The sequence below is a fragment of the Natrix helvetica genome (genome assembly GCF_964273705.1).
Source record: "Natrix helvetica genome assembly, chromosome: 1".
Classification (NCBI taxonomy): Eukaryota; Metazoa; Chordata; class Lepidosauria; order Squamata; family Natricidae; genus Natrix; species Natrix helvetica.
In genome coordinates this window covers 183533358-183557253 of record NC_138548.1, presented here as the reverse complement: position 1 = coordinate 183557253, position 23896 = coordinate 183533358, and the positions used below count along the sequence as shown (strand labels likewise).

Below are 23896 nucleotides of genomic sequence, written 5' to 3'. Positions count from 1 at the left end.
ATCTATTGTCCTTTCAGGGAGATTTTATTTCAAATCAGTCACTGGGCAAACTTAATCCATACTACTATAATATCATCCTCCTGTTCCTATAGGACATGAGCCATCCAAATCTCAAAGAACTGAAGCGGGATTAGGGAGTAATATTTATTAAGAGATACAATATAACATGAGCTCATCTACAATATAGGATCTTGTCCCTTCCAACATATGCCCTTAATTTTGACCAAAGGGAGGGTTGTCTGGGTAACCCTTATTTGGACTCCTTTAACATCTCAAGAGTCAAGACATTCACATGCAATATAGTGCCCAGGAGGTAATCTATCTGGAAGCAGTAAGGCCATATACTAACATATCAATCTGTTGATGAGATTTGGGTGGGTGATGTTGGTTCAGTATGTTGAGTGAATTTAGCCCTTGTAAAATGTGGTTTATAGCTTAGTACTAGACAACCCATGTCCTATTCAGTCATTCTTTCAGAAATATTTCCCTACATAAATGGGGAAACAGAATGAGCATAGGTGGGCAAAAAAGTAGTAGGAGTGGGAGCAACTCTCTCCCTCCCTTCCTCCCCCTCCCTCCCTTCCGTATGAAGTTTAGACTTCCTGCCACATTTCCCACTGAATGGATGTGGCATAGATCAGGAAGAGTATTCAGAGATGAGTCACATGTTGGAAAGGGTGAGCAGAATTTTGTCAAGGGTTAGGAACAGAGGTGGATTCCTACGGGTTCTGCCCGGTTTAGCCAAACTGGTAATGTTATGTTGGCCTGGGTTGCAGAACCAGCAGTGACCCAGGCTGGCCATGCCCCTGAACCGGTTCACCGATTGCTGCCGTCAACATCTTTTTTTGGGAATTCTGCACATGCGCAGAACAATTTCGATTCAAAATCTTCAAAATCTAAGGGACTGTTTGGACAAAAATCAACAGCACTTTTTTATGTGGCTGTTGATAAAAATAGGATCGCCAACATGATCACCAACATCTAATGACGGATATGGCACAAGAAGAAGAATCCAATCCAATATAGTATGACTGGGTTTCCTAAAAGATTATTTTTCCTTTTCCATTATGTTTTACTATACTTCCTAAACGTATGCTACTTCTCAAGAAGGCCTTATGTCAAACACATGCAAAATTTCTCATACTACTTGCCTTCTATGGTTGTTATCAATTCAATGGAATATTACTTTTAAAAATTTACTCAGCTGTTTAGTTTAAAAGGGAAATCACTGAATTTTAAAACATCCAATTTATATCAATAAATCCTTTGAGGGCAAGAACTAATAGCTAAAGAGAACAAATAATAATTTATTTTGGGAGTTCATTTCTAATCTTAATCCACATTTCTTGAGGAGTCAATATCGACAATTGTTTTTAAAGCTTTCTAAGGGGTTATTTGGTTTTAAAGTAAGCTCTCATTGATACAGGAGTGGATTCTCCTCTCCTTCCTAAATTTCTTTTGTTTCTCCCTTGGAGATTGCTGATATAGTTGGACAGCTGCACTCCATGACTTATGCCTTGACCTTGTGACCTTCTCGGCTCCTTTTAAAAAAGAATCCCTTTCAGAATAAAAGACGACTTTGGTTTTTCAAAAAAAAAAAGCTACTTGCTAATTACAGACATCTTCATTTTAAAGAATTCATATTAAAAATGTTCCCTATTCATTATCATAATTTTTGGGGTGGGTGGGTGTCAAGAGTCCATTTCATTCTAATTGGAATTCTAAAACACATATAAAATTGTTCACCTAAGCTGTCAATGTTCTACCACTCTATTTTTATTTGACTGTTTTGTCTTGATTTAACCTTTCCTAATCTGGTACACTCCAGAATGATTACATTATAACTCCTATGTTGGCTAGAAAACATAGAACTATAGTAACAGACATCGGTAGGGCACCAAGTTGGAAGTTTTAAAATTAAACCATCTTGTTTAATTTCAAAAGTATCCAGAAAATCAGATAATAGGAATCAGGATGTCATGCTCAAACGGATAATTATCAGGATTGTGGCTCAATGGCTAAATTACCTCTGAAATTAACAGTAATCACACCCCAAGCATCACTTTTGTAGTTCCTTTTTTTTAAAAAAAAGTTAACTATGGCTGTTAAAACTGATAGAGAGTAAAGAAGAATTACTTATAAAAACAGGAAGACTGAGGGCTAACTAGACATGAGCTTATATGCTTTAATAAAACAACACACTGAATTTAACAGGTTTAAATATTGGCATGAACCTTTCACACTGCTGCCTGAGTTAACACTGCATTCTCTAACCATAACCAACTACCTGCCGAGAAGGAAAGTTTCCATGTGTTTTAAGTCTCCACGACTTAAAAAAAAACCCTGAGCTGTATGAACTATGCTAATTGGGACTGGTCACAAACTAACATTTTACTACTTTTAAATATAAAATTGAAATTTAATGTTCATTCTTTAAAAATATATGCTTTTAAACAATAATCATCACATCTAGTCTGTCCTACAGTAGGGGAAAAATACAGAGGACATTGGATGGATCTAGTCTTGCAACTGTACTGAGTTTTGGAATTACTGCCTGGTTTTTGAATTAAGTGAGCAGTGGACTATTTGCTCACATGCACAGTTCATTTCATTCCAAGATACATCAACCTATACATGGAGCTCTTCCTTTCCAACTCACTCTCAAGGCATGAAAACATCCGGTGTCCTCTGCCTCAATGCATGAAAAATTCATCACAGGCAACAGAGCTGCTCTGGCCACATGCAAATTTTGGTTGAGATATAACTACTTATTTGGCTTTTGGAAATGGATTTTAATCTATGTTGCAAATAAGATTTTAAAACAAAACCATTAGAAGTGATTCATACTTGATTGGTACTTTCCCTCCGGCTTTTCCCATTCTATACAATTTTAACAAAACCTACGTGCTGAGCCTGCATCAGGGATTGCTTTAATTTGTTGCCCTCACAGCATTTGCTGCAACCTTATTCTTCTCCTGCTGGTGGGTTGCTATCTTTTCTATACCTTCCACAATAATGCGAGGTGGCAAAGTTCTGTAATTATGATAAGTCACTTATCAAAAGCATTTTCTGCTTAAATGGCAACTTCTCTTAAACTGGCATGTTATCCCTCTCAGTCTAAAGGGTTCTTCATACCTAATCTATCATTGCCTTGACTTGATGAGCTATCAGAAGCAGCGGTAACAATCAAGAGCTAAGTAGATTCATCAAGAATAATTCATATGGCAGTGCTTTATTTAATATGAACTATTTGATATAATTAATTTAAAAACTGCACTTATCCTCCAGAGTCAGTAAAATGGATGTGAATTTGGTGAATCCAGAAACAAAAAAGCAATTTGTACTAAACTAAAATCAAGACAAAAGCTATTTCCTTTGGATACTTTTAAAGTAAAGTGAAAGTGATTTATTATTCTTAACACATATCCACATACACACACACATGTGAATCGGAATTGGTCATGCTCAGATTGTTATTTATTTCTACATTTGAACAGAATTTTCTTGCTACAGAGTAACATATAATTCCTATAGAGAGGTCATTTGATGGACCTTCAAGATTTGGTGACATAAAACTTTAGGTTTGTGAGGCAAGATGTCTCTGTTTTTACTACTGCCCTCACATCTCCTCTTACAGTTCTATCACCACAAATCCGAGGAATTACAAGTGAAATAAAAAGAGAGTAGTAGGATCATCTTTAATTTCATATCAACTCCTTTTCTTCCTAAGACAACAGGTAGCCAAATTGCACAGGTCATCTAAGATAGGGAAGATGAGTCAAGAAACAATGGAGCTAATGCCAAGAATTCCTGTGATGGAGTCTTTGGGTAGAGAGAGGTTTCTAAAAGGAAGATCTTCTTTAAAGCATGGATTAACATTGTAGGGCAGGGTTGTCAAACTTGCAGCGTTACGTGACGTATTGTGACTCCCCCCCTTTTTGTTTAACTGAGAGTGGATGTGGCTAGCAGGCAATGCATCTGGCCCGCTGGCTGCAGGTTTGACACCCCTGTTGTAGGGCCATTCAGATATTAGAGGTATTTAGCACTGAGACAAAAAGTTCATAATTGAAAAGATTTGAAATATGCCTTGGCAAGAAAGTTGCTCATAGCTTCAAAACCAGAACCTAAATAGTGGGTGACCCTTGCTAATAATGCACTAGATCTTTTTGTGACCCATGAAAATTGCTGCTTTAATCATTTAGATGTAAAACTGATCTGTTTTCTACTAGCCTTATATTATTCATGGAAAAGCCTTAGAAGGTTTGGTACAATGACATCCTGATGTTTATCCCCCCACCCCCGCTTCAACCTAATTATTCCCTTTCTATCAGAAGTTTTTTGTTTTTAAAAAACAGAACAAAACAGCAAATGATGAACTGAACTGGATTATAGCATTTCAAACAGCTATTGGAAGTCATTCTTGTATTTCAGCATTAGCCTGCTAGCAATAGGTGACCAGCAGTTCCAAGTTGGCAGGTTAGCAGGTGTCTAGAGAAAGATAATTACTTCTTACATATCCTATATCAAAATGCAAATGAGATGCTGCAGGAAAAAAATGACCTCCAGCTTTCCTACGTCCGTCCCCAGCAATTCAGTAACACTTTCTGCAAGCTTGTATTATGTAGCTGATTCTGCTGATCTCAGAAAGAGAAGCAGGTCAGATCTTATTAATACTTGAACGGGAGACTGTCAGGAAGTCACAGGGCAGGGAAGATTAAAAAAAATCTCAGGACAAGACAATGCCAACCTCTTCTCATACTATGTCAAAAAAAAAACCCCTATATATCCATGAAGTCCTCAGAGGTCAAGCTCAACTTAAGAGTTTCTTACCTTTATCCCATATTCTTATTGGCTTATATATGCACTAACATGAACTAAATATTCCTTAATTTGTTATAATCATTAGAAGTGATTACTTCAGTGCACCATATACTGATAGTCTTTGAAGAATTTACAAAACTTGTTTAGTCCAGTATAGAAACAAAGGTATTAATTGCAGCTGTTTGTTGGGGATGCATCACACTCATTTCCTAAGAGCTGCACTCATTTCCAGTTTGCTTCTTGGAAAACCTTCAAATCATGTCAAAAATATCTTGGACTCAAATGATTTTTTAAAAAGCACTTCTTCGCATTTGGAATTATAACTGGAAGGAAGCTTTTCTTCATATCTGGAATATGGGAGAAAAGTCCTTCCTGTCATTGCATCCAACCCAGATACTAACTTCAGTTCCTTCCTGTGGAGTATTATAGAATTTAGCTATTTACCTACAAGTTTCTGTTTGCGTGCTGGTTTCTTTTACACTTTTAGTATTTTATCTGCTGCTTTGAAAGAGATTGTTAAACAGCAAGGGTGATACGCAAAGAGTAAATAAATTCTTAAAAAATACTATACACAGGACAAGTGCTTTCCTTAGTTTTCAGAGTCCTATTCTCTGAAAACCGAGGTGGCGCAATGGTTAGAGTGCAGTACTGCTGGCTACTTCTGCTGATCCCCGCCTGCCAGCAGTTTGGCAGATCAAATCTTACCAGGCTCAAGGTTGACTCAGCCTTCCATCCTTCCCAGGTCAGTAAAATGAGGACTCGGATTGTTGGGGGCAATGTGCTGACTCTGTAAAACTGTTTAGAGAGGGCTGGAAAGCCCTGGGAAGCGGTATATAAGTCTAAGTGCCAGTGCTAGTACTATTCAACAAGGGACTAGGGACTGAACATGTATGTTTTGCATGTAGCTCACCACATTGATTTACAATCCTTCTCCACCAGGTAGAGATGAAAAAAAATGTATTTCGAATATAACTTTCAGAAAGTTACATTAGTAAAGTCAGATATTGGATATTAAAAGGTCTTTTTTAATAGGCATTTGATTTCAGTAAGAAAAAGGAGAATTCCAAATTGGATGATTTTCCATGGAAGAATAATGAACAATTCCGTATTCCACGGAAAGAAAAGAGTGCAATTCCGGTGCTCTTGCAATCAGCACAGACATTACATTTTCAAAGGACCCTTTGACTTCCAGGAGAGAAATATAAGCAATTGTTACATACATTCTACACACCATTGCTAAGGTGTACATACAAATATTGGTCAGCAAGAGGAGAGAATGAAACACAGACGCCAGCTACAGCAATGCGAAGCTTACACCTGCATATAACCTTGTAAAAGCAAGTAATTGCAAGCTCTGCATCTGGTTCTATCTCAAGGGAAATATTGAAAATGGGAAGGTGATTTCAGGAAACAAAAGCCTCCAACTGGGAAGATTAATTTTGTACAGTAGCATTGAAGAGATTGATTGGACAGTAGGTGTGTATGTGTGTTCAAGAGAAAGAACATGACTATAACAAATCTCAGAGTGATTATGAGCATGAATTAATGAATTATTTCCAGGTTTGGAAAAGCAGACAAATGTATGCAAGTTATCAGTTGAGTTCACCTTTGTTCAAAGATTATTTAATACCCTCTTTGTGCTGTAGTAAATAATATTGTAAGGGAGTAGTTGCTCCCTTGTGTGGCTCATTTAAACCTTTCTTCTTTAACGGCTGGAGAAAAGCAGAATTCTAGATGTTCTTTTATACTACTTTTTAAACTTAAGCAAACTTCTAAAGATAGGGCGGATACTTCTAAAGATAGACTCTTCCTGCTCTGCTTTTCCTCATTCTTCTAGAAATGAATTATATGATGACAATTCTCTCTTAGCCTTCTCATATTTATCTTAGTGTCCTTTAGACTAAAAATGCTGTTCTTGTACCAAGAAAAGGACTTAGAAGAATCAAAATATTGATTTTTTAAAAGAATCAGCATTTTTTTTGCCAGAGAGGTGGCCAGGTTTCCTTGGGAGATATATCGTATTAATACTGATCATTAAAGGCCTTGGTGACTGACCTCTGCTTCTAGTGAAGAGTCTATTTTGGGCACCAATAATTTGCTTACCTAAGATGACTCAGACAAAATTATTGTTTGAACTAAAGCAGCTTACAACAAAATTGAAAATGAAGAGCAAGTGAGAGCAACAACTTTTGAGAAAGTAGAGAAATCTCACCTATAGAACTGGTTTGTGATTTCATCACATACTCAGGATAAAAATCCCTATTGCCTATGGTGTCACAGAGGGAAGGAGAGAATGGTACTGCATTTCTTAACAGGAAAGTTCTCCAATTATGTCCAAGGGCCAAAGGGGCATTGCAGAATTGGCCAGATCTCATGTTATTCTTTTTTTCCTATGTGAAGAGATTAAATATTGCTTGACAGTCTTCTGCATTGTTGCCTTAGAGAGCCTCAGGGCAAAGAATCTCTCTTTCCTGCAAATCCGTGGCTTTCACATTTCTATTTTCCCTTTCTTCCTGGAGATTAAATAACACAATCCAGTATGAGAATGAGTATCCATCACTCCTGAGCCCTTGGGAAGATCTGACTTAGCAAAAGGTTTCCCACAAAATGTTGCCAAGTGATGACTGCAAACTTTGATTAATATGAAGTCACATGACTGGTTTGATTGAATCCTGGTTGTTTTCTTTGCAGCTTTTCATAACAACTGAGAACTCCCAGAGCATTAGCAACCTTGCTCTGTTAACCTTGCCTGTTGTGAGTTAGACTACTACAATTTAACAAACCCAATGCTCCAAGGAAGCCTCTGATATGAAAGTTGGAATCTGTTTAGGAATCACATTCACACAGTCTAATTTTTAAAGTGGGAGTACAGAAGTTAGGAACAATTTGCTCTCTACAGCTACAACTGGTATATTTATCCGTTCACCAATTTATTTGCCACATTTTAAATCCATTTTTTTCAATTAAAAACACATTTAACAGATAACAAGCTTATAAAAAACAGATTTAAAAATACAATCTATATTTAAACCTATGAAGGTTTTTTTTTTAAAAAGCATATTGTGTATAATTTAAAACATCACTTGATCAGAAACGTGAGAACTAATAGGAGACCAATTAAATAAAACCAGCAAAAGCCAAAAGAAAGCCATGTTTTTATCTTATTCCTGGAAACAGAGATAGTTCAAACCAGACTGACTTCAAGCAGTAAGGAATTCCATGTTTTATGGGGGAAGCCACAAAATAACCTGCTTTTATGTGGATATAGGTGAACTTCATAAAAGGAGATAAGCCTCCTTATCTGTTCTACATGCTGGGCAAGTTCAAGAGGAAATCAGATCTCTGTAAAGGACTTTGCTTTGACATTTTTGAGGGTTTAAAGATCCTATCCAACATCTTGTTTATTCCTGGAAACAAATGGACCATTATATTTTGACTTATAATGATGTGAAAACTGAAGTCAGTGAATGTGCCATGGAATGTTTCAGAGCAGTGAACAGTTTGAAAGTGGTCCAGCAATGTCAGCCCAAGAAGGTATATCCAACTATGAAACCATTGCCATATAGATTAGGATGCTTATCTTGCAAATCTGAGTGAGCTTCCCCCTCCCTCACTTTATCTTCATGTGAACTAGGGTGGACATTTACTCAAACTAATTTCTTGAGTTGGCTTGAGACCATCTTATGTAACCTCAACTGGTAGCAATAATACACAGGTGTCTAATTATTTCAGCCAATGTGTTGCTTCCCTCCAAAGTACTTCAAAAATTTCATTGTGAAGGCATGTGATAAACACTTTGGGAGATTGGGTGAGAAGATGCTGCCTAGAGAATGGTCAAATGATAGCCTGCAGTTGGATAGTGAGTGGGGCAAGAGGTGCAGAATGGATCCTCCCTAGTTTCTTGGGTTTTAAAGTAGATGGTGAGAGACTTATACTTTCAGCCTTGATGATTGTGTTAATGTAGCTTTACCATAAAGCAGAATTTGCTCATCTGGCTGTGTTTCCTATCTGATCTACCTAGTAAAAGTGATATTCATCAAACTGACTCCATCAGGACTGGATGAGCATAAGCAATCTCTTTGGCAGAAAACCATCTTAACTTTGAGAGGACACCAAATAATATGTACTCCAACCTATAATATACTTTTTCCACATGACACTGTGCCAGCCCTTTGAGATAAACCAGGTCAGGGGAAAAATGCCACCAAGGCTAGAGCAACTCTGCTTCATTGTTATAGGTTATGATAACAAACTCTTAAAAGCCTGATGGAATTTCCATATTCCTCTCTTAGAGCAAAGAGAATAAAGGTGGGATTATCTTGGGGTTTTTTCTCCTCTCACCCCCTCTAATTTCCCAGGGCTAAGTTGATGTTTACTCAAACACTCTTGCATTCATTCTTCAAGGTTATCTCTGTATTTCTCCATACACTCTGTCTGTGGCTCTGGACAGGACTGAGTATGTGAATAGAATGACAGCCATACATTCTTGTTGGCTGACTTAAAATACATGCAAACATGACAGGGTTTTTCTTGAACTATCCTGTCCAGACTTGAAAAAAGTAAGACAGTTGAAAACTTCACAAGCTGCATATCCCATCAGAAAGACCAGATGACTGAGCATGTACTCCATAGTAGGAAAGTATTTATCAGCAAAAGTATTATATATTGTCATGCCAATTCTCTATAAGCACCAAAGTCATACAAGCTGACTGTATGACTGATTTTTCAGAAAAACAAAACCTAGATTGGTATACTGTGGCTGGTAGAGGCTGGAATTGGAAGTAGGGAATTTTGCTCTGTCTTAGAAAAATCAGGACAAGGGCCTCTTTCTTTCCTAAATTCCTTGGATTATGTCCAGCTCTTGGTGCCTCTAGAAATTTTCCTGCTCCTTTACCATATTACTCTATTAGCATATACCATTCCAAAACGTATTTTGAAATGAGCTAGTTACCATGTTAGGGCTAAAAATGGATTTCTCGTGTTTTATGATAACTGGAATACTAGTGTTCAGAAATAAAGTGCATTAATTGAACAAGGTTATAAAAAGTCAAAGCTACCATCAAAGTGGGACACAAGAGTTGAGATGGTGACGAACTGAATGGGAAATAATAGTTCCATGAATCAATTGGGACATGCACAGCTGGGGAGCATATTCAGTTTTTACATCCTATAATGGTACACATATAAAAGAAATGAAGAGGATTCAGGGATGGAAGGGAAGACAGCCTTGTCTATAGGCCTAGAAAAATAATGGACATGAAGAAGAGACTGAATAAAGTGGAGAGAAGAGAAGTATAAGCATGGTGGCAGCAAAAGGATTGAAAGAAAGAATGGGAACAGGACTGTGATGGGATTTTGTTTTTCAAAAACTTAGAAACCAGTAAGTTGTTGCAATGAATAATAAACCAGTGGAACATGCCTCTCTAATGGATAGCTGCATTTTAACCATTACCTGGGACAGGAAGGAAAACTATAGGGATTCAAATGACACATGAATAAAGTAAATATAGTTATCCTGATACTAAATTCGTGAACTGTAGCCAACCTTATCACAGATGTGAATATAAGAAACTCCATGGAGTGCCAAATGTTCTTTAAATAAGATAAAGCTTTTTAACTACATCAAAGTATATTTAAAAAGCATTAAAGCCTGGGAAACATTTTCTCTTAGGAGAGATCCGAAAATCCAATTAGATATTCTTAATACCGCCTAATATAAATTTAAACATTTAGACATTTTTTGTAGGAAGCAGGTGACTTCTATCAAAAAAAGCATACAGTAATGCAAAATACTATGTGTGTGTCTAACTTTATATGATACATACAAAATTAAAACCCCCTCTGAAACATTTTAAAAAGTTGTACCATATCTGAAAAATGCTGGTCATTATTGCAGAACATCACTCAGAATAAATTTCTTTCTCTTTTGCTCTCATCTTCTTTTTGATACTCTCTTTTCTTCTTCAGACACCACAAATTGCCAGAGACCACTCTTCTATGCTGCTTGTTTAAAGAGGGCTTTGTGACAAATCAGTTTAGTGTAGTGACTAAGGCACCAGGTTAAAAGCTGGGAGATCATGACTGAACCCGTGCGAACCCCCAGCAGCCCACCCCTGGATCTCAGCCTACTTCTTGGTAAGATAGAACAATGTGGATTTGCAATTAGCTGACCAATTGCACTCTGCAAATAATCCTTAACTACATCTAAATGGTGGGGAAAATGCAATGGGGTACCAAAGGGTTCTGCCTTAGGCCCAATACTCTTACATTTTTTAATAAATGAACTAAATGAGGGGATAGAACTTCTATCTATAAGGGGAATCATTAAAGTTGTAGATGATACCAAGCTAGGGGAAATAGCTAACCCTTTGAAAGATAAACTCAAGATTCGGAAGGACTTTGACTGACCTGAACTCTGAGCCCTATCCAACAAAATGCAATTCAGTGACTGAAACATTCAGACCTTTTAACTTTCCTTCCTTGGTGGGGAATGTAGATTGCAGAACCATGCTATTTCACATGTGTGCTTCAAGGAAAGTCTAAAATGTGGTAGATGTTGGCATTAATTTAATAAGCACACACCTTACCAAATTAGATGCTCCCCCCAATGAATGCTGATAACCATATGCAGATAACTTTTCACATTTTCTTGAATTCTGTAGACTTCTATCATAATTTTTGCATGAGAACATTGGCATTCCAATTTAAGTCACTTTATTATTATTTACTAAAGTTTGAAAATGCCAAAGGTTTGTCAACAGAACATACAAAATATGACAAAATTAATAACAAAATTAATTACCATGTTTTCCCCCCCAGTTCTTTTCATCTAAAAGAAAAGGTTTGAAACATGACAGAACCCTTGGGACAGTTAGAATTCTCACATCACCAAGAGTGGTATGCCTCTTTTCCATCAAAGTGTTTACTAATTATAATTCCATAATTAGTACAATTTAACCAAGAAATTAATTTGCCGTACAGGTAGAAAACTTTTGTAGTTTTAATAGTAGATAAAATCTGAGAGAATATGTAGAAGGAAAATATGAACAAAGCAGTTCCATAAATCTGTAAGACAGCTGGACTCTTGGGGGGTGCCTTGTTTGAACATAAAATCCCTCAGTATCGCTGGGAATGATGCATTGACTTAGAAAGCTACCTTTTCTTCCTTCTGACCTTACATATTCCTAGGTTGTATGTTGGTATGTTAGGCAGAGATAAACTATCTGCATTTCCATGTTCTTGGTTTCCTTTTTTTAACATTGATACTTATTGTGTGATGCTGCTTTGACTTTCACCATACTTTGGTCATGTAAAGTCATGATCATATTATTTGTAATTTACAAATAAACTTATTCTGTATTTTAGAATTTGCTAAATTTAGTCTGAGAAGCTGGGGACAGTGATGGTAAGGGAGGAGGCTAAATTAGAAAAACCTGCTTATACTATGACCATAGATCTGAACTAAGTAAAAAATTTGTATATTTGTGTGTGTGTATGTGTGCACTATGGCTTTTCATTGGACATTGTTTATAGTACAAATATTTATTGTTTGTTTCCAAGGTCTTTGTGAAACAAGATTTATAGAGTTTCAGCTATTCAGAAGAGTTGGAATGGCCTTTTAAAAGTGAAAGAAATGTTCCCTTTTAAGAAATAAAATATATTCATTTAAAATATTAATATTCTTTTTAAAAAGTGAAAGTAGATGTGTGATTCACATGAGCTGAGGGACGGCGGGAGGTCAAAGATAGCACAATCTTAATTTGGGAAGGAGAACATAATCGATTCATGAGGACTGCTCTATATTTAATTTGTTAAAATCCTACTACTAAATGAATGTTTCAATAAATATTAACAACAAAGTAACATGTATATTAGGTCTGACATTCTGGCCCTACAGAACTGAGTAACTGTCCCCGGGCCAATATATTATTGAGATGACTTAAGTTTCCAAAATAATGTTTTGGACATGTAATTTAGAAAAAGGTGCAAACTGTGGGGAACTAGAAACATAGTAAAGTACTACTACATAAGTAAGAATGAGATATAGATAAGAAACAGATTGAAAAATATAACGAGGAAAAGGGAATGTAAAATGGCAAAGATGAAGTTAGAACTGGGTTTGCTGGAATACCATCCCGAAAATACCAGACGGAAGAGGGAAATAGGCAACCACAACATTAGAAGAGGAAAGGAAGAGAGAAAGAGGAGAGGAGAAGAGAGGGAAGGAGACCGAAAGAAGAAAGAGGAAAGCAGAGGAAGATTGGGAGGGATAGGAAGAGGAGAAGAGAGGGTATGAAGGGGAAGAGGTAGAGAGGAGTAGGGGAGAGGAAGGGGAAGAAGGAAAGTGAAAGGAGTGGAGGAAAGAAGAAAGTAGAGAAGGGAGGGAGAAAAGGAAAGGAAAGAAAATTAGGGTGGTGGTAAAACAAAATAGGTGTACGGGATGGTAAGAAAAGCAATCCCGACCATATATTTTAATTTTTATATGGAAAAATGAATGTTTAAAAGTGTTAAAACGTGGTAAGAATAATATACTTGTAAATGTGTGTATAAGACTAAAAATAAAAAAAAAACTTTTAATAAAAAAAGAAGAAAAGGTGCAAACTGTAGCTTATGAATGCTGAACACAATTTCTCTCTTTTCATTTATGCACATTTACTTTGAATTTTATGGGCTGAATTCAGAATACTGTAATTGAGTGAACAAGACTCTCCTTTATGCTGCCTGGAATGAATTTCCTTTCCTTGGTGGCTTATTATTGTTAAGAATAACAGTGTAAGGGGACAATTAAGAAAAACTGACACAAATACCAATATCCAAAGTCTGTTGAAGGTGTCCCCTCTATGTTTTGCATTATAATTCCCATACTTTCTGGGAATAGTCATCTTCTTTGAAATATATCAAGATCATCAGAATTCCCAACTAATTTAATGTTGGCATTGTGGTGGCTGGGAATTCTGAGAGCTGTGGTCCCAAAGTATCTTGAGGACACCAAGCATGCATTGCTTTCAACCAGTTTGGATTTTTGGGGTGGGGGGAGTGACTCCAGGTCAGGTGCCTGGACAAGTCCGTAGAGTTTTCTTGGCAAGATTTAGGAAGTGGTTTGCTCTTGCCTCCTTCCTAAATGAGAGAAAGTGACTGGCCCAAGGTCACCTAGATGATATTTTGCCTAAGGCAGGGATAGAACTCATGGTCTCCCAGATTCTAGCCTGATGATTTAACCTCAAAACTAAGTTATAGTGATCCACTCCATCAGGGGAGATTTAATCAGTTATCGAAGTATGGTGCTACGGTAGGAATGTCTTGGCTGTGAAAAAATGAAATTTCCTTCAAGAAGCTCTAGAGCCATTGATGTGGGACTATGATTGCAACTGTTCCCAGCATCTCCCTCATCCTCCTCAAAGGATGTCTCATTCAGCTCTGCTAAAGTAGCTAAACTCTCACCGAACAAGCTTCCACAGATCATGATTCTTGCTGACATATTCAGTGACTGAAACTTCATCCCCCCCCCCACCATTGGCTGTCTAAATTATTAACACAGCTATAAAGATGGCACTAAATCATCAACAGAAGGGCAGCATAACAAAATTGCAACATAATCTCTCATTTCACTGCCAGATGTCTGTTCAATGCAGATTTTGCTAAACAGTGGAATAGTGGGAGGAGGGAGAGACTCCTTGATTGCCTGTGAAAAAACGTTTGTGCGGACACACTTGTGTCTGCATAAAAGAGTGACTGTGTATAAATATACAATGCAGCTTACCTGGGTAAGGAGGCATACTGCCTTTCTATGCCTTCAAACTGGAGGTGGTGTGGAGTCTCATCTGGACCTTTTCCAGACACCTGTGGAGAGCAGTATAATTAGTGATGAAGATCAATTATTCAATCCTGTTACTGAAAATGTTTCTCAAAAATGATAATCAAAAACAAACGAGGCTCTAGCATGCCAAAATCAACAGAGAAAAAATTCTGAGGCTCAAGAGAAATCCACATTTCATCTTATAACTATTTATAACATTTTCTTTTTTAAAAAAATCCTTCTTATTATTCCTTTTCCAAGCCAAAAAAGATGCTGTGAAGTTGTATGGAACGTATTTTTGAAAGGAATCAAGAAAAATATTGCATAAAATGAGGCCTGTTATTGATAACCATTCATGATTGGTCATGTTAAGATTTGGACCCAAATTAGCTTTATTGAAACTGTGGGACTTTAAAATGAACATGCAAGTATTTGATTATATGTTTTCCAGGATATAAAACATAATGCTGTCTGTATGGCTGCAACAGAACATTGAACCTCTGTCTTCCAAAATACTAGAGGAATGTATAATAATTAACAAAATATGAATCTATTCTTCACTTATTTGGCAGAAGTGTCATGAAGGAACAAATAAGAAAATAATTATGTGTGTTCACAATTGGGGAAGCATGTATTATTGTTTTACAACAACCCATCTTTCTGCTCTAACCTGTCTGTCCTGCAAAATAATTGAAGAATAAATAAGACAATTATACGTGAGGAAGAATAAGTCATTCAACAGAAGCACAGATCTCTGCTCATCCTATCATAGCCACTTAAAGTGATTGCAGTCCTATCCACACAAGGAAAGCCTACCATCAAATTAAGATACACAAAACACAAAAGGGTTTTCCCAATTTCATTTGTCCAATTAAAATATGTCTGCAAGAATAATTTACACCTCAACTATATTTTTGTTGTCATTTTCTGTTTCTTTGTTCCTTACTCCCTCCTTGAGCAAACACATTGAGCCCAGCAGATTTCTGGGAGTTGAAGCCCACACATCTTAAACTTGCCAAGGTTGAGGAACATTGATCTACAGTATGGGAAGCTAATAAAGCATTTATGAGATGCTTCTTAGTAGAAAATGTGTTTGATTCTTTGTGAGAATGGTTAATCCAGTTAAGGGAGTATGCTTTGATGTCCAAAATAACTTTGCACCTTAAAAGTAGATTTAACACAGAATTTTAATAAAAATAGAAACAATTTCTGGACTAAACTTAATACCCAGATTTGTACTCCATCCATAATTTTGGTAATTTTATGTATATAGTTCATATTTCAATTTCATGGTGTACTTAAAGCAGAATAGATTCTGACTCAATGTATTGTAGCTTATAATTTTATATGGTGATTTACATCTTACTGACCACATTTCTCACTATTTATCCTAGTTTAAAGCTTAATAATGATTGTAGTCATTCAAAGCCATGCATGATTTTTAGTCATTTGTAATTTATTAAAGATATAGTGGAAAACTAATTTTTGGATGTTTTTAATATCCCTTGCCTACCAATTAATGATTCATTTTTTATATGTTTATTCTTTTCTGTGTTTATATACTGTGTTTATAAAAATTAAATAAATATATATAAATAAAACATGCTACATGGCATAATAGAAAACAATGGTTTGATTCATGGACATCCATGGGGAGAGCAGACAAGGCACAAAATATGCACAACAACATCGCAATGCAAGTTCAGCCTTTTAAGTACTTACATGCCATATCACAATGCAATTACTAAGAAACACAACTTGTAGTATCATAATACATATTTCATCACTTTGGCATCTTTCTGGTTAGGAATAATTAATTAAGGGTCTGATAATCAGGGCTGATCAGTTTTCTTTGTCTCTGTCTCAGTTGCAAGAGGAGATGGGAAATTTTGCTTCATTTTTAAACAAACACGGGTTAGATGTTTTGTCTCAACTCAAAACAAATCACAGTTATCCTTTTTATAGTTTAGGATGACTAAAATGCATTTCCAGATGCGGGATTCTATGTCCTATTGCCCCCAGTTGCTGATAGGAATTGTAAATCAACAATATGAAAACTGTGGATAAAAAATTCTTTTCTGGATCAGAATTAAGATTAGCTTTGGGTCTGGACATAAAAAGAAACCATGCCTAACTAAAAATGGATTTAGAAGATTTCAAACTCTTTCTTACATCAGAGTAGAAAAAAGCAAGGACGGAGGGCATGAATTTATTGCCCACACACATACATACATAAACCATAGTTTGGTGTTAAGTTCAAATCAGACCAATATTTGTGCTGAGAAATCCAAGGAATGAACCTGAAGTGGAAATGGATGCCTGGAGGATCCTTTGCCACAAGGCGTTCCTTGGCAGCCTCATGGAAAATTCCTCCAGGCCCAGCTGAAGAAAGAGAAAGTATCTCTGGAAGGACTTCTTAAATAACCACACAATTTCCCCCTACAGATTTAATTTTTTAAAAACTAAACTAAAATGAACTATTTTGTGAGGACCATGGTGACTTAATGAAGCAGCCTTCTAGTCAAAGTTTCTTTCCTATATTTATTTATTTAAGGGGGGGGGGTTGGATTAGACAAATACCTGGATATGTTGATATTCTCTCTCCCCTGCAAAAACACCTTTTCATTACTAAGTCTGACATTTGTCTTCTTTCTCCAACTCTGTATCTCTTCACAGTTTTGCACTTTTGCACTTTTTCTTTTAAAATAAGGAGCATAAGAACATTAAAAAAAACCAAAAATTTATTGTTGTTTACCAAAACCAACTTATGTAGTTCATATACGCTACATTATCTTTTTTTATTACTATTGCTGTTATTCCTTGGGTGGAAGGAGAAGGAGAAGGAGGAGAAGGAGAAGGAGGAGAAGCAATCCCCTTGCCAATCCTGTTTGTGTGCTCTAAGATACCGTTGCCATAGAAACTCACTGTGGATACAGTTTGTAAAAATTTGGCTCACTACAGCTGTGAGATGCTGTGCTGGGGGTAAAGTGGCCAGAGAGCTCCAAAGGCAGGGGAAAGCTCTCCATCGTTCCTCCGAGAATCCCCCAAGCCCTTCTTTCATTCACCATCTGTCTAGACACAAGTCAAGATGTGACCTCAGCAAATCAAGGGGAGGGTGAGCGGGGGAGCTGACCTAATAAAACAGGAAGGGAAAAATGCATTTATGGAGGGAATGGGAAGCATATGCCTGCTTAGTTCTCATTATAGCTACTTGTGCTAATAGATATTTTTATGGGCGTTTTTGAAATCCAAACAGGGTTCTCTCTGAGGTCGAGATCAAGCACACAATAGAAATTAGCATAATGAGATTCTAAACTCATTTTGTTTAGTGATTGTTGCTCTCCTAGCTCCTTCATGGAATGGATTAGCTTAAGCTTTGGATATGGGCTTTCAATACACAGAAAGGGGCTGCTTATGTGTAAAACTAAACGGAACTACAGACTGAATGCTCTACATCCAAACCATGTAAAAAAATACAAAGGTACATTATGGAGCAATTATTGAGACCACACATTTTATATCCCGTTAAGAAACATTTTCTCTTTCTTTCTTTCTTTCTTTCTTTCTTTCTTTCTTTCTTTCTTTCTTTCTTTCTTTCTTTCTTTCTTTCTTCTCTCTCTCTGTCTCTGTCTCTCTTTCTACCATTACTTCATCTAATTTCATTTACATTATCAAAGGTCCCATTTCAAGTTATGTATATACACATACATACATACGTACATACACACACACACACACACACACACACACGAGGGTATGGCTAGCTGATGAGAACTAAATAGCCTGAAATAGATCTACACTAGTCTCTCTTTATTTATTTATCAGCACAAATGCTACGCATACACACACACACGTGTGTGTGTGTGTGTGTGTGTGTGTAGCATTTGTGCTGATAAATAAATAGTGTAGATCTATTTCAGGCTATTTAGCTCTCATCAGCTAGCCATACCCTGATTGAAATATATATATATATATATATATATATGTATTGTGTCACAACCCCTGGTATGCCCAAATATGGAAGGAAACACACTGTTTCCCTTTGTCTTTCGGCTCACTACAGGAGACCATCCAGGCAGAAAACCATATTTTTAATGTTGCCTTTGTTATATTTGTGTTGCATTTGTGCTGATAAATAAATAAAGGGAGACTAGTATAGATCTATTTGAAGCTATTTAGCTCTCATCTGCTAGCCATACCCTTACTGGGATTTGAACCTGGGCTGTATTACATATTAGGCAGATGTATTAGCCACTACGCCACAGGCTCTCCTCCTTTATCAGCGAAGCCAGGGAAATAGGTATGCATTGTGTCACAACCCCTGGTATGCCCAAATATAGGAGGGAATCCTATATTGTGTTGTATTTATCAGCACAAATACAACACAAACATAGCAAAGGCAACATTAAAAATAAAAATATGGTTTTCTGCCTGGATGGTCTTCTGTAATGAGCTGAAGGACAGAAAGGGGGAGTAGTGAGCTCCCTCCCATATTTGGGCATACCAGGGGTTGTAACACAAATACATACCTATTTCCCTGGCTCAGCTGATAAGGAGGAGAGCCTGTGGCTTAGTGGCTAACACATCTGCCTAATATGTAATACAGCCCAGGTTCGAATCCCAGTAAGGGCTAGCTGATGAGAGCTAAATAGCTTCAAATAGATCTATACTAGTCTCCCTTTATTTATTGATCATCACAAATACAACACACACACACACACACACACATATTTATTTATTATTTATCAGTACAAATACAACATTATATATATATACATACATACATATTCTCGTAGATTTTCACGGGTACAGGTATGCAGGTCTTGGCATATTCAGGTCTTTTCCTGTGTAAGATTGAGAGTATCTTGGCGACGTTTTGACGAGGTACCACTCACCATCTTCAGGCTGATGCCTTCGGCTTCGTCCTTGCGCACAACTGCTTGTGATCTCGTCGAAACATTGCCAAGATACTCTCAATCTTACACGGGAAAAGACCCGAATACACCAAGACATACATACATACATACATACATACATACATACATACATACATACATAAAATTCAATAAACTTCATGGAGTTTTACTATTTTTTCCCTTTCCAATAGGTCCATATACAGGACCAGTATTTGTTTTTAAAATATTCAGCAAAGCATTTTCAACAAAACATTTGAATTTTCAGGTTTCTAATCTATTTTAATAAATTATTTATCTAGTTGAATGATTTTATTATTCTGCACCCACCTAAAGGCAGGAAAAAAGTTAACTGAGACATAAATTTGCAAAACAGGCAAGAATAGTGATTGCTTGATTCATGTTCAGTTAAAACAAAAAAAAAAAATTGTTAAAAATCTTAACCCTAAAATTTAGGGTGACATATTTGGATTGAATTCCAAATAAAACCAGTACAGTATTTCAGGAAAAATATGAATCCCTACTGGAACTTGCTCTATTAACTTTTTTGTTGTTGTTCAGGTAAAAAGAAAAATAGATTAATTAATAAAACAGTGCAGATATGAATTTAAACTACATAGAACTTGGTTTAATATTCTGGATTTATTGATTTGTAAATCAGACTGAAAAACACCTGCAGGTAGATGAAAACATAATAAAAAGCAGGGGAAGGTTTCTGCTATTTTGTATAGCAGAATGACTGGCATAAATCTAAAGTTTGTAACATCTAAGTATGAGAAAACAAAAGAGAAATCTGGCCAGATTTTTAAAGACAAAATCCCTCATGAAATCTGTTGCTTAGAAAGGAGTTGATGTGTATCATCTCTCCAGGCTAGCTACCAGTCCACTTTGCCCCAAATGTTATTAATCCTTATTTTCTTCCTTCCACTGGCATCCCGGGAGGACTGTATATTTGTCAAAAGCATCCTGCTGGTGGCCAGAGCAGCCTGATCAAAGCCCCACCCCTTTTGAATGTCACATGCAGGGTGGGGTTTTGATTAGCTTCCCTCTGGACTTTAAAAAAAAATCCTCCTGTGGATGCCCCTGTTCCCTTCCTAGACAGGTTTTCTAGGAAGAAGCCAGAGTTGAGGTAAGAAACTCTGTTACCAAGAAGATATTTAATTGAATTTGTTTAGTTTATTCGTTCTGCATCCCACCTTTCTTCTTGAGCAAATACTAGGAGCAGCAGCCCAAGTAAACTGCTATCCAGAGATTTATTTATAAAATTAGAATATTTTCAAATATTGCAAATAGAAAGGGAGCTGTCATTGCCTTTGACCCTAGTCTCTATACCTTTCTAATGGTGCAGAGCATATATACATAATATATAAATAACATATATATTACAGCTTGAGCTAACACACATAGAAATATGCGAAACTCTCAGTTGTAAAAGAAGATGGCATGGGACAACTATCCTATGATCGATATTGCAGAAGGTTCAGAAGTACTTATTTCCTTGTGGGTTAAGGATAGTTTCTTTCATACATGAACACTTTATGTGTGCAAAGTATATAAAACCTTCATTAGCTTCTGAGGTTATACATGTGTTGCCTTAGTTAGATTGGTGTTGTGGATTTATATGTTGAATATATATGTTTTTATTATGAATTTTAGTTACAATAGTAACAACTAATACAAGCCAAACTTTGAAAAAGATAAGAGAAAGAGTATGCACTCCTATGGATTATTCACTTAGGGACTGCCTGAATTCCATGAGAATTTTATAAATTGATTGCACACAGCAACAGCATCAATAAAAGTTTCCCCCTTTTTATAATAATAGTTGTTGTTTATAACACTTACGGGATCATTCAACTTCTCTGCTTCAAAATGACTAGCCACTCTGTTGTACTGAATGTTGTCACATTCTCAATGGTAAAAGGTGACATTAACTCAGGTATTCCTACTGACCTTCGTTCCATGATCCCTCTTACCTTTGTCAGTCACATAAAGACGAACCAAAGCTTCACAGATTTTTTTTTTTGCTGCCCATTCACTTTGCATTAAAGGGATGGTTTCAGAAGGGCCCCTGATCTCCATTTTTTAGAAATTCTCCCTCTCCCACAATCAAAGTCTCCCCATTTCTAATCAAGCGTTGGGGAAAAAAAGAATGAAAAGAAACATGAAACCATAAGTCAATCTTCGATGGTTTATTTCCAAGTTTATATTTTCCACCCAGGACATGTATGTGTGCTGGGATGGGGGAAGGCAAATGTGCAAGAAATATATAGCTTGCTGTGCCTGTCCAAAGGGGATTGAGTCACGGACAGAAATAAAGAAGAATAAAATGTTAAGTTTTATCAGACACATTCCAGGCAATTGCATAATATCAGTCTTTATCACAAAATCCAGAGTCTTCCTGAAATGCTTTCTTTGTATCACGAAAACGACCAAACAGATATTTTTTCTCTGTCTTGAGAGTCTATGGCACATTATTTAACTAAATCCTTCCAGATTTTCCAAACTTCCTTTAATCCAAAAGGTACAAATTACAATTTCAAACATCCTTGTTTTCATTTTAAAAACCGAATAATTAAGGAAAGAAAGGAAGAAAGAACAGAGTGCTGATGTTTTCTCCACACAGAGAAAGGGTGTGTTCTTGCTTTTCTCCTTGTGATCAAAGCTGAAACAGTGATTTTGCGTTATTATAAGAGTCATCATTTCTGCCTCTAATTTGGATGGTTTTTAATAAAGCTCCATTGATTCCACTGAATGAAACCCCTCTTGACAAATGCAGAACATACACACTGATTACTAAATATGCAGCAATTATCATATTCAGCAGCACACTTTAATATCTTATTTATAGATGTATCTATCTATAATTTGCTTTAATTAAGTTGCATTGATTTTAATGACAGCAGTCATCTGTTGAAGATGGAATTAGGGTTATATAATCCCATCAATACCATTGCATCATTGTTTAATGTTACTTTTTATATTTATCACTGCATAGAATAAGTTGTTCTTTCTAAAATATCACACAAAAGACAGGATATATTTCACTGGCACATCTACTACTCTAGATGTGGAGGAAATATACAAACTTTTGAATTACATAAAATTCAGCCTGTATGTTTACTCAATAGACAAACTAACAAATACTACTGGGATAAAAGAATAGAGTTGGTAGCTTTTGACAACGATAGATATGTTTTTTCACAACCCTTGATTCTCTTTTCTCGCCCCTCTTCCTAGATATGCATAAGTAAGAATCCACTGAAAAGTTCATAATCAGGGACAGTTGATAAGCTTTTTTGAGCTATCCATCCTGTCTGGGTATCTATTATCCTTTGCAGAAAAAGCAGTGGTGGTTCTGACGTTTTTCTTTAAATCTTGCAACTGGCAGGGTGCCAAGTCAGGACTTTTCCAAGCAGGTAGCGTCCTAGTGCTACCAGCAAAAGCCCATTGTCCAGCTATTCTGTCTTTCTCTCCCTCAAAATTTTTATGTGAAAAGGAAAAGAAAGAGGCTCAGGTGTTGTGTGTGTTGTCACAAGTCCAGACTTGCTTTGGCTCTCTCACCACATTTACCAAAAGTGGCACAACAATCCCCAAGTTTTCATTGTTCAGAAAATCTTACTTCCACCTTTCCCTCTCCTCTGAATTACTTGAAAATGTGGGTTACCTCAGATTCCTGATTAGTTTACTTGAGCCTCCCCACTCTCCCTTCTCCTTTTCACATAAAATTGTTGTGGGAGAGAAGGTTAAAGGTTATTTTCCTTTAAAAAACAATGGGGCATTTCTAATCTCTCTTTATTTAGTTCCTAAAGAAAAAGATGCTTAATGAAAAATTGATGCCGAGTACATTCTTCTGTAAGTTGGTTAGGTTAGAGTAATTTTAAACACATCTGAAGATATTGAGTGTATCTGCTCAGACATCAAACAATTATTATAAAAAGCCCTGGTCTTCTCTATAAGCATCAACTGTACCTTTGCAATGCCCATCTATTCAGGCTGAGCCTTATGAGAATAGATGGTAGCGATGTGGGTTTTTTTTTTCTGAAACAGAAAAACCTGTTGCCGCTCAATGTTTTGATTCATTCTGCGCAGTAATAAGAAAGTATTATGAGCATTTCAACAGGTAAAGCTTTAGATTATGATAATATGGCAATTTTCTTCTTCTTCTATTTTCAGTTTGATAATGGAATCAGCAAGGTAATACCAGAAACAGTACCCTCTTATTAATTTGTATATTTATATTGTCCTCAATATACACAAAAATATAAACACACTCTAAGATTGAGATTTTGGAAATATATTTATAATTGGTTCATATGTTAAAAGGTAAGTAGTAAATGAACTATACATTCTTTAATCATTTACC

At 36.4% G+C, this 23896-nt stretch overlaps 1 protein-coding gene across 1 annotated transcript in view; it reads right to left on the bottom strand.

Annotated features, from left to right (window-relative positions):
- PARD3B (par-3 family cell polarity regulator beta) overlaps window positions 1-23896 on the bottom strand; it is a 532498-nt gene that overhangs the window by 20738 nt on the left and 487864 nt on the right. Inside the window, exon 22 of the mRNA XM_081937857.1 lies at window positions 14582-14661. Within this exon, the coding sequence (XP_081793983.1) occupies window positions 14582-14661 (80 nt within the window). The remainder of the gene's footprint in view (window positions 1-14581; window positions 14662-23896) is intronic.